Raw genomic sequence first — 12582 nt, 5'->3', positions numbered from 1 at the left:
ACAGGAGTGCTGGCAGGGCGCACGTCCTATTTATAGGAGAGACGAGAGAGATGAACAATCATTCGACCGACAGCTAAGTGTATGGGGTTCATTCTGACTAATATAAGGGTAAGCTCCCAGGGGGGCGAATACACAGAAAGTAAAATATTTTTTGGATTGTTTTGTTTTCCAGCCTTTGTATTAATACACATTTTATGATACTTATATCTTGTTTGATTTTCTCCCATTTTAGGGACTTGAGCAAAAATTGCAAAGTATGCAAGTTCAGCAAGGATGGAAAGCTTTTTGCATGGTGCAATGGAGACGTGTAAGTCTTATTACAGTTCTAGGTGTTAGCACTTGTCATGTGGCTTAATTATTAATGTATGAAATCCCACTGCTTTAAAATGACCCTTGTGTTTTCAGAACAAATATAGTGAACACGGCTGACAGCAAGTTGCTGCACACCTTTGATCTGCCAAAAGTGGTTGGCCTTGAAATCTCTCCAAAGAACACAATCCTGGCAACCTGGCAGACGTATATCAGTAAGTAACGCACAACTTTAGGCCGGGTTCAGGCAACGTATGGAGAATGATACATTTATTTTTCCGGATGAAAAAATTAACAATTTTACATACACTCATCTAAGTCTGGCCTAAGATTGCTTTCTTATGGGTTTGCTTTATCATGGTGTGTATATATATAATATATATATAATATATATATATATATATATTATATATACTAAAAGGTGGCCCGATTCTAAAGCATCGGGTATTCTAGAATTTATTGTGTAGTTAATGTATAATTTTTGTTATATATATTAGATGTTGTTGTGTGTAGGTGCCAAGTGTTTGTGTAGGGGCTGTACATGTTCTGGGTGTTGTCTGGGTGTGGCGGGAGGGGAGAGCGGTGTTGTATGTGTGTTGCGTTGTTTGTGAAGCGTTGTGTGTGTGTTGCGCGGTTTGTGTGTGTGTGTGGTGTGTTTTGGGGGGAGGTATGTTTTGTGCAATGTGTGTGTTGTGCGGTATGTGCGTATATTTATGTATGCCGCGGTGTTTGTGTGTTGGGTGTTGTGTGTGTGCGGCGTTGTCTGTGTGTGTGTGGGTGTCTGTGTAGGGCGGTGTTTGTGGTTCCCAGTGTGTGTGTGTGTGTGTGGTGTGTTGTGCAGTGCGCGTGTGTGTGTTGGGAGGTGTGCACCTCCCATCGTGCTCCATCCCCCATGCTGCGCACCCCCTATCGTGCTCCATCCCCCATGCTGCGCACTCCCCATCGTGCTCCATCCCCTATGCTGCGCATTCCCCATCGTGCTTCATCTCCCATGCTGCGCACTCCCAAACGTGCTCCATCCGCCATGCTGCGCACCCCCCATCGTGTTCCATCCGCCATGCTGCGCACTCCCAAACGTGCTCCATCCGCCATACTGCGCACTCCCCATCGTGCTGCATCCCCCATGCTGCGCACTCCCAAACGTGCTCCATCCGCCATGCTGCGCACTCCCAAACGTGCTCCATCCGCCATGCTGCGCACTCCCAAACGTGCTCCATCCGCCATGCTGCGCACTCCCAAACGTGCTCCATCCGCCATGCTGCGCACTCCCAAACGTGCTCCATCCGCCATGCTGCGCACTCCCAAACGTGCTCCATCCGCCATGCTGCGCACTCCCAAACGTGCTCCATCCGCCATGCTGCGCACGCCCAAACGTGGTCCATCCGCCATGCTGCGCACTCCCAAACGTGGTCCATCCGCCATGCTGCGCACTCCCAAACGTGCTCCATCCGCCATGCTGCGCACTCCCAAACGTGCTCCATCCGCCATGCTGCGCACTCCCAAACGTGGTCCATCCCCCATGCTGCGCACCCCCCATCGTGGTCCATCCCCCATGCTGCGCACCCCCCATCGTGCTCCATCCCCCATGCTGCGCACCCCCCATCGTGCTCCATCCCCCATGCTGCGCACCCCCCATCGTGCTCCATCCCCCATGCTGCGCACCCCCCATCGTGCTCCATCCCCCATGCTGCGCACCCCCCATCGTGCTCCATCCCCCATGCTGCGCACCCCCATCGTACTCCATCCCCCATGCTACGCACCCCCATCGTGCTCCATCCCCCATGCTGCGCACCCCCCATCGTGCTCCATCGCCCATGCTGCCCGCAGCATCAGCCTCTCTGCCCGCAGCATCAGCCTCTCTGCCCGCAGCATCAGCCTCTCTGCCCGCAGCATCAGCCTCTCTGCCCGCAGCATCAGCCTCTCTGCCCGCAGCATCAGCCTCTCTGCCCGCAGCATCAGCCTCTCTGCCCGCAGCATCAGCCTCTCTGCCCGCAGCATCAGCCTCTCTGCCCGCAGCATCAGCCTCTCTGCCCGCAGCATCAGCCTCTCTGCCCGCAGCATCAGCCTCTCTGCCCGCAGCATCAGCCTCTCTGCCCGCAGCATCAGCCTCTCTGCCCGCAGCATCAGCCTCTCTGCCCGCAGCATCAGCCTCTCTGCCCGCAGCATCAGCATCAGCCTCTCTCCTTCCAGCCTACCCCAGCCTCAGCCTCCCCCAGCCTCTCTTCTCTCAGCCTCCCCCCTCCCCCTCCCAGCCTTCCCCAGGATCAGCCTAGCTTACCCCAGCCTCAGCCTCCCCCAGCATCAGCCTCTCTTCTCTCAGCCTCCCCCCTCCCCCTCCAAGCCTTCCCCAGGATCAGCCTCTCTCCTCCCAGCATCAGCCTTTTCTGTCCCCAGCATCAGCCTCTCTCCTTCCAGCCTACCCCAGCCTCAGCCTCCCCCAGCCTCTCTTCTCTCAGCCTCCCCCCTCCCAGCCTCCCCCTCCCAGCCTTCCCCAGGAACAGCCTAGCCTACCCCAGCCTCAGACTCCCCCAGCATCAGCCTCTCTTCTCTCAGCCTCCCCCCTCCCCCTCCCAGCCTTCCCCAGGATCAGCCTCTCTCCTCCCAGCCTCCTCCAGCACGCCGTGCTCCTCTGCCGACACACACACACACACCCGATCGCATACACTCACACACACACCCGATCGCATACACACCCGATCGCATACACTCACACACACCCGATCGCATACACGCACACACACGATCGCATACACTCACGCACACACACATTGACTTTATTGCACATACGCGCTCACACTCACAACATCCGGAGATACCACATGCTTCTGGCCATGTGATCCTCCGGCAGGTCCTGGAAGCTCACAGCACAGTATCGGCGCCGAGAAGCAAGCGATATCCCAGGATGTTGTGAGTGTGTGGATGCGATGTGATATGTGTGTGTGATGTGTGTGTGTGTGTGATGTGTGTGTGAGAGTGAGTGTGATCTGATGTGTGTGTGTTGTTATGTGTGTGCGTGTGTGTATGTTCCGCCGCTGCAGGACCTTGATGCGCTGGTAACTATGCTACCATGGTTACCAGCGTATCCCGTCCCCCGCTCGCACGGGAGCCCACACCAGCATACGCCGGCCAGCCCCAGCAATGCGAGGGTATGTGTCGGCTGGGTTTTCGGCGTACGCTGATGTGGGCTCCCGGGGTTACAGTACTCACCTGTTAGTCGTGGCTCCGTGACCGTGTCGGTTCGGGGAATGCGTGGGGGGGGCCAGAGCTAGTGTGCATTGCGTGAGGGGGGCGGGGCGTGGCAGAGTTGCCAATGCCTGCAGGGTGCCGGGGCGAGAGGCCAATCTGTGGGGGGGGGGCGGAGCCTGGGCGAGCGGCCGGCCAATCCGTGTGGGGGCGCAGCCTGGGCGAGCGGCCAATCCGTGCGGGGGGGCGGGGCCATGGCGAGGCCAGCGGCCAATCAGCTTTGTGTCACCGTAAGGACACAATTTTGGAGCAAGACAGACAGACAGACTAAGGCAAATATATATATATATATAATATATATATATATATATATATATATATATATATATATATATATATATATATATATATATATATATATATATATATATATATATATATATATATATATATATATATATATATATATATATATCATTGTTTTTGGAATATAAGATGCATTTTTCCTCCCAAAAATTTGGGAGGAAAATGAGGGGTTGCATCTTATAATCCAAATAAACCTTACTGTGGAGACTGGAGAGGGGTCACAGGAGGCAGGGAGACTGTGCTGGAGCACTGTGGATAGCTGTGCTGCGAGCGGCGAGGCAGGGGCATCCTGAAAATGTTGGTGGAGCGGGCTTCATTTAATGGCACCCAGAGGCGGTGCGTGCACAGATGCAGCTCTCTGCTCAAGATCTAATCTGCGCACGCGCCACCTCTGGCCCATTGATCTTCCAGTAGCAGACTTTAGGAAAATGGCGCCCGGAGGTGGCGCATGCGCAGATGAGATCTTGGCCTGTCATTGAGCTGATGGCTCAATCTGTGCAGGCACCGACTCCTGATGCATTTCCTTGAAGCTCGCACCGATGACAGTTTCTGAAGGTGGCCTACCTCACAGCATCTGGAACACCCACCGGACGCACTGCCCTATGCCAGCACCGCTCCTGCCTCCTGTGACCCTGCTCCTCCATCGCTGCCCCCCCACCCCACCCCATAAGACATTACCCGATTGTAAGACTGACCCCTTTTTATTTTTTTACCTTTTGTTGTTTTTTTTTTTTCTCCTCTTAATTTGGGGTGCATTTTATAATCTGGTGCGTCTTATAAACCGAAAAATACGATGTGTGTGTGTATGTATGTATGTGTGTGTGTGTATATATATATATATATATATATATATATATATATATATATATATATATGTCTTTTAATCCGTATGATTACATCCGTTTATAATTTCTAGAATAAAAGGCCACAAAAACAATGTTTCGTCAGTTAATAATTGCAGTGGATTTGTAAAGAAAAAAAAGTGTATGGCAACTGGAATGTGCCTCTAAAACCTCAGTTGTTTGTTTTTGTTTTTTTACCGTGCCAATGGAGTTTATTGGGAGTGTCTGATCCTAAAAAAGTAATCCTGGTGGAAAATAGCCCGCTTTACTTGAATTGATCAGGTCGTTCACATGTCAGAACCAGAGGATCACACAGAAAGGAATGCTTGCACATCGGCGATAGTTGGTTCTTCCTGAACCGGGGCAGTCACATATGAGTCATGTGGGAATTTCCTACCCCTAGAACAACCACGTATCGATAGTAGTATTTCCGCTTTCCTTAAAAAAAGGATTTTCATCATTTGCAGAGATTGTTATACTGACCAGTTTCTAAAGACCCTTGATATTTTACAGCTTGTTTGGATATTATGGTCTCTGAGAGGACAGGTACCTCTATTATTGAAATTAGCGGTGCATAGCCCCATTCCTACATTTACTGCATATTAGGTGAATTGTTGTAATAGGAATTCCCCTTTCTAGTGACACTTTAGGTATTCTCTTAGCTGTTAAAAGTAAAGAACTGGTTTAGCAGCTTAGATTAGTTAACATTTTAAGAAACCAGTTTAGCGGAACCTGGATGTTTGCTCTTCTAGTTTTAAAACTAGACTATATATAGTAATTGGATAAGGACGGAACAGGAGTTCCTGCTCCCGCAGGGCAAGATCTAGTCCTATTGACACTTTAATATACAATCATGAGCTTAAGGAGAATTATTTCCCTCAGTATCACTCTGGGATTGGTAACTCTTCAACAACTGCTCATTTACGTTGAGTGGTAAGCACTGTTAAGTATTATCACAAAGAAGTGAACGAAACGGTGTAGCAGGAGGACACTGTGAAGGACCTTCGTTCCCGCTGCTGTTGGTGGAATTTTTACCAGTTGAACCTCCCTGATCAGACAATTATCACACATCCTAGAGATCACTTCTAATAGTTGGACTGTCCTTTCAACAAATCCCAGGACTTTCTGAACATATTTGACCATAGTAAACGCTATAGCCGTTTTTTTTCGGTATTTCTGTGCATATTCCTCCTCTGTTTCCTAATGTAATCTCAGAAGATGCTATATGGAGATAGGTACTCTGTGGAGGTCACATCATTACTCCAAGACAACTTGTTCTTCTTTACACTGAAGATGGTTCTTACTGACATTGGTGGTATGTTTGGGGGGATTTTCATGCTGCAGAGTAAATTAGCAGCCAATCAGACACCTCCCAGATGGTTTTGTATGAAGGATAAGTATCTGCCTGTAAATTTTATCTTTGAGAACGCCATTAACCCCTTCACGACATGGGGGTTAAAAAGTCCAGGCTTGTTTAACCCCCTAAATGCCATGATTGATTACGGTCGCAACATTTAGGAGGCTGGGAGAGGGAGGGAGTTTTTTCTCCCGTCCTATAGGCACACTCGCGAGCTCCCTCTCCTGTCCCTATGAGTGCAACGTCATCGCAAGGGCCCAATTGTTGACATGTAATTTAAGGTTCTCATGATGACCCCCGGGTCAGCCAACTACGGCAAGCCTGCTAGCCCATGCCAGGAGCATGGTCTGAGAGGCTTCGATCACTAACGTGGGTATTTTCTGTCATACAGGTCCCTCAGTCACCCCAAATGTGATGTGGTTCCCTAAATAAATAGTTTTTGTATATTTTGTTGGCTCAGTGAGAAATTGCTGATAAACTTATTAACCCTTTAAACTCCCTAACAAACAAAAATATATATTTCAAACTGATAAGGATGTAAAGTAGAAATGTGGGAAATGTTATGTTAGTTTTTTTTTCCTCTGACGTAACTCTGGTTTAAGGGTATACAAATTGAAAGTTTTTAAAATTGTGAAATTGTAAAAATTATTTCCAAAATTCCGATATTTTCACAAATAAATGCAAAAAATATTGTTCTAAATTTATCCATATCATAAAGTACAATGTGTCGCAAAAAAAAAAAACAATTATGAGAATCACTGGCATCCATTGAAGCATTACAGAGTTATAACCTTATAAAGTGACGCTGGTCAGAATTGAAACATTTGGCCTGGTTATTAAAGTGAAAACAGGCTGGGGTAAAAGGGTTAATCCTGACCAAATCCCTAATAAGGGTCTGTGCGCACTGGGAAAATGTGTTTAAGTAAAATCCGCACCCTCTGGCAGAATTCCGAACCCACGACAAAAAAAGCACCAAAAATCTGCATGCGGTTTTACCATGGTTTGTTGTGGTTTTTCCACCGGTGGTTCCCTGCGTTTTTTTACCATTATCTATTGCAAAACCGCAGGTACCTGCGGAAAAGAAGTGACCTGCTACTTCTTTTTGCTGCAGAAATTCTGTATCAAAGCCTGTAGGGAAAAGAACTGTGTGCACAGCATTTTGCATTTCCCATAGATTTTGCTGGGGAAGGACTGTAGAAAGGTTATGAACAAAAACTACACCTTTTTCTGCAGCAAAAACCACGGCAAATCCACAGCAAAAAACGCAGTGTGCGCAAAGTGCCTAATAGTTGCTGAAATGCATCCCCAAACATGCAAGAGATCTCCACTACTTCACTGTTGCCTGCATTATTGTACCACTCTCCAGCCCTTCCGCCAATAAACTGCCTCCTGTCACAACCAAATATTTCACATTGTGACTCATCAGTCCAGAGCACCTGCTCCCATTTTGTTGCACCCTCCCAATTCTTATGTTTTCGGGCACAGTTTAGTCTTGTTTCCATACTGAAGATTATAATGTCTTTGGTCACAATTCTTCCAAGACCACCTGTGGCCAGACTTCTCTGAACACTAGATGGATGTTGCTGCGTCCCAGTGGTTACTGCCAGTTCTGAGCTGATGGTTCTGCTAGACTATTTCAGATTTCTAGAAGTAAGCATGATGTTGTCTTTCATTTTCGCGAAGTTTCCGTGACTGACCATTGCGTCTTTGGTTCTCAATATTTCCTGTTATCTTATTGTCTTCAAATATGAGAAATTCAGGCAGATACTTACTGATTATGAAATACCATCAGAGAGGCTTCTGATTGGTTCTCGATTTATTCTGCAGCACGACGATTCCGAACATACGGCCAATGTTATTAGGAACTATCTTTACTGTAAAGAAGGACAAGGAGTCCTAGAAGTGATGATATTGGCTCACATGGCCCTGATCACAACATCACTGAGTCTGTCTGGGGTTTCGTGAAGAAACAAAAGGATTTGTACAAGCCTATATCCACAGAAGATCTGTGTTTTGTTCCAAACGTCTTGGAGAACTATCTCCCTGCCCAGTGCCTTCAGAAACTGTATACAAGTGTTCCTAAAAGACTTAATGCTGTATTAACCCCTTCAGCCCCCAGCCTGTTTTCACCTTAAAGACCCGGACATTTTTTGCAATTTTGACCAGTGTCACTTTGACAGGTTATAACTCTGGAACGCTTCAACGGATCCTGGCGATTCTGACATTGTTTTTTCGTGACATATTGTACTTCATGTCAGTGGTAAATTTAGGCCGATATGTTTTGCGTTTATTTGTGAAAATTTCGGAAATTTAGCGAAAATTTTGAAAATTTTGCAATTTTCAAAATTTGAAATTTTATGCCCATAAATCTGAGAGAAATGTCACACAAAAAAGTTACTAAATAACATTTCCCACATGTCTACTTTACACCAGCGCAATTTTTGAAAAAAAAAAAATTTCCGTTAGGAAGTTAGAAGGGTTCAAAGTTCATCACCAATTTCTCATTTTTCCAACAAAATTTACAAAAAAAAATTGTTTAGGTACCACATCACATTTGGAGTGATTTGAGAAACCTAGGCGACAGAAAATACCCAAAAGTGACCCAATTCTAAAATCTGCACCCCTCACTCTGCTCAAAACCACATCCAAGAAGTTTATTAACCCTTTAGGAGCTTCACAGCAACCAAAGCAATGTAGACGAAAAAATGAAAATTTTACTTTTTTAACACAAAAATGTTACTTTAGCCATAAAAATTAGTATTTTCACAAGGGTATCAGGAAAAATGCATCATAAAATGTATCGTGCATTTTCTCCTGAGTACGCAGATACCCCATATGTGGTGGTAATCAAATGTTTGGGCGCACGGCAGGACTCGGAAGGCAAGGAGCGCAATTTGAATTTTTGAGTGCAAAATTAGCTGCACTCATTAGCGGACGCCATGTCGGGTTTGAAGACCCCCTGAGGTGCCTAAACAATGGAGCTCCCCCACAAATGACCCCATTTTGGAAACTAGAGCCCTCAAATATTTTTTCTAGATGTTTGATGTGCACTTTGAACCCCTGGGGGCTTCACAGAAGTTTATAACGTTGAGCCGTGAAAAGAAAAAAAAAATTTTTTACCACAAAACTGTTGCTTCAACCAGGTAGCTTTTTTTATCACAAGGGTATCAGGAAAAAATGCACCATAAAATTTATGGTGCATTTTCTCCTGAGTACGCAGATACCCCATATGTGGTGGAAATCAAATGTTTGGGCGCACGGCAGGACTCGGAAGGCAAGGAGCGCCATTTCACAGCAAAATTGGTTGGAATTATTAGCGGACGCCATGTTTCATTTGGAGACCCCCCTGAAGTGCCTAAACAATGGAGCTCCCCCACAATTGACCCCATTTTGGAAACTAGACCCCTCATGGAATTTATCTAGCTGTTTAGTGAGCACTTTGAACCCCTGGAGGCTTCACAAGCGTTTGTAATGTTCAGCCGTGAAAATATTTTATTCTTTTTTTTACCACAAAATTGTTTTTTCAAACAGGTAGCTTTTTTTTCCACAAGGGTATCAGGAAAAAATGCACCATAAAATGTATTGTGCAATTTCTCCTGAGTACGACGATACCTCATATGTGGTGGAAATCAATTGTTTGGGCGTACGGCGGGGCTCAGAAGAGAAGGAGCGCCATTTCACAGTAAAATTTATTGGAATTATTAGCAGACGCCATGTTTCATTTGGAGACCCCCCTGAGGTGCCTAAACAATGGAGCTCCCCCACATGTGATCCCATTTTGGAAACTAGCCCCCCCCCCCATACAAAAAAAATTAGTTTGGCGAAATAAAAAATACAGACATCAGTAAAAAAAAAAAAAAAAAAAGAGCGCCTGCCACTAAGACCAGTGCCAAACGTGAGAGCAATGCACAAGTCTCGCATCGCATCATCCACTGCAGTCTGGAAGCGAGCAACTGCGCTGGATAATGCGATGCGAGAGGGCGGGGCGGCAGATGAGAAAGGGCGCAGCGGATGGAAGATGGGAAAGGGCGCAGCGGGTGGAAGATGGGAAAGGGCGCAGCGGATGGAAGATGGGAAAGGGCGCAGCGGGTGGAGGAGCGGCAGAGGATGGGAAAGGGCGCAGCGGATGGATGATGGGAAATGGCGCAGCGGATGGAGGAGCGGCAGAGGATGGGGGGGTGAGATGGGGATACCTACCTTACAGGATGGATCTAGGCAGCAGAATCACAGCAGACAGAAGAGGCAGCAGATGAAGGAGGGTGAAAAGGATGGGAGAGAGCAGGCAGCAGATCAGGGAGGGGGGCAGAGTCTGATGGGAGGGGGGAGGCAGCACATGGAGTGGAGGCAGCACATGGAGGGAGGGGGGAGGCAGCACATGGGGGGGGAGGCAGCACATGGGGGGGGAGGCAGCACATGGGGGGGGAGGCAGCACATGGGGGGGAGGCAGCACATGGGGGGGAGGCAGCACATGGGGGGAAGCAGCACATGGGGGGAGGCAGCACATGGGGGGAAGCAGCACATGGGGGGGAGGCAGCACATGGGGGGGGGAGGCAGCACATGGGGGGGGAGGCAGCACATGGGGGGGGGAGGCAGCACATGGGGGGGGGAGGCAGCACATGGGGGGGGAGGCAGCACATGGGGGGGGAGGCAGCACATGGGGGGGGAGGCAGCACATGGGGGGGAGGCAGCACATGGGGGGGAAGGCAGCACATGGGGGGGAAGGCAGCACATGGGGGGGAAGGCAGCACATGGGGGGGAAGGCAGCACATGGGGGGAAGGCAGCACATGGGGGGAAGGCAGCACATGGGGGGAAGGCAGCACATGGGGGGAAGGCAGCACATGGGGGGAAGGCAGCACATGGGGGGAAGGCAGCACATGGAGGGGGAGGCAGCACATGGGGGGGGAGGCAGCACATGGGGGGGGAGGCAGCACATGGGGGGGGAGGCAGCACATGGGGGGGGAGGCAGCACATGGGAGGAGGCAGCACATGGAGGAGGCAGCACATGGGAGGAGGCAGCACATGGGGGGGAAGGCAGCACATGGGGGGGAAGGCAGCACATGGGGGGGAAGGCAGCACATGGAGGGGGGAAGGCAGCACATGGAGGGGGGGAGGCAGCACATGGAGGGGGGGAGGGGGGGGAGGGGGGGAGGCAGCACATGGAGGGGGGAAGGGGAGGCAGCACATGGAGGGGGGGAAGGGGAGGCAGCACATGGAGGGGGGGAAGGGGAGGCAGCACATGGAGGGGGGGAAGGGAGGCAGCACATGGAGGGGGGGAAGGGAGGCAGCACATGGAGGGGGGGAAGGGAGGCAGCACATGGAGGAGGGGAGGCAGCACATGGAGGGGGGGAGGCAGCACATGGAGGCGGCGGCCGATCGGGTGCAGCGGCGGCTGAAAAAGGTGGGTGCGACTGAAAGGGGACGGTGGCGGCAGGGACAGCGGCGTGTAAAGCGGCGTGGCGACCAGGGACAGCGGCGTGGCGGGCAGCAGAGGTGGATCGGCGGGCAGGGACAGCGGCGGGAACAGCGGCGTGGCGGGCAGGGACAGCGGCGTGTAAAGCGGCGTGGCGACCAGGGACAGCAGCGGTGGATCTCGGCGGGGAGCGGCGGTGGATCTCGGCGGGGAGCGGCGGTGGATCTCGGCGGGGAGCGGCGGTGGATCTCGGCGGGGAGCGGCGGTGGATCTCGGCGGGGAGCGGCGGTGGATCTCGGCGGGGAGCGGCGGTGGATCTCGGCGGGGAGCGGCGGTGGATCTCGGCGGGGAGCGGCGGTGGATCTCGGCGGGGAGCGGCGGGGGATCTCGGCGGGGAGCGGCGGGGGAGCGGCGGGGGATCTCGGCGGGGAGCGGCGGGGGATCTCGGCGGGGGATCGGGGGGGGGGGGGTGCTATAACTTACCGATGGGCACCTGCAGCGACCGCTCTCATCAGCTTTCACGGACGGAGTGAAGCTGAGGGTAGCGGTGACGGCACAAGATCCACAGTGATTGGGAGAGATCGGTCACAAGGCCGGTCTCTCCAATCAGAGCTGGGGGCGGGTGAAACAAAGTTCACCCAGCTCCAGCCAGTCATCAGTGCTACAGCAGCACTGATTATGGCTGGATTGCAATGTGTTAGCCATTTTCAATGGCTGACACATTACAGTGACTGTAATTGGCTGAGCGGCGTTCGTCAGCCAATCACAGCCTCTGTAGGTTCGGGGAGGAGGCACCACCCCTCCTGAGGTCAGGCAGAGGTCCCCTCCTTCCCGAATCCACCGTTTAGGTAAACAAATTTCACTCCCCGGGGCTCCGGGACCGCGATTTCGCCAGGACGTACTGAGTACGTCATGGGTCGTTTAGCACCATGTGACCATGACGTACTCAGTACGTCCAAGGTCGTTAAGGGGTTAAAGGCAAAGGATGGTCAGACCAAATATTAATAAGATTTTCTCTTTTGTTCATTCACTTTGCATTTTGGTAATTGATAAAAATAAATTAACACTTTTATTGAATTCATTCTTACTTTCTAGTATTTTTTTCCCCCAAACT

At 50.3% G+C, this 12582-nt stretch overlaps 1 protein-coding gene across 2 annotated transcripts in view; it reads left to right on the top strand.

Annotated features, from left to right (window-relative positions):
• EIF2A (eukaryotic translation initiation factor 2A) overlaps window positions 1–12582 on the top strand; it is a 102254-nt gene that overhangs the window by 17514 nt on the left and 72158 nt on the right. For both annotated transcript variants that reach the window (XM_075340758.1, XM_075340759.1), the window contains exons 3-4: window positions 233–307; window positions 406–524. In XM_075340758.1, the coding sequence (XP_075196873.1) occupies window positions 233–307; window positions 406–524 (194 nt within the window). The remainder of the gene's footprint in view (window positions 1–232; window positions 308–405; window positions 525–12582) is intronic.

Source organism: Anomaloglossus baeobatrachus, chromosome 3 (genome assembly GCF_048569485.1).
Source record: "Anomaloglossus baeobatrachus isolate aAnoBae1 chromosome 3, aAnoBae1.hap1, whole genome shotgun sequence".
Taxonomy (NCBI): Eukaryota; Metazoa; Chordata; class Amphibia; order Anura; family Aromobatidae; genus Anomaloglossus; species Anomaloglossus baeobatrachus.
Note: the sequence above shows the minus strand (reverse complement) of the source record. Positions and strands in the feature narration are given on the sequence as shown.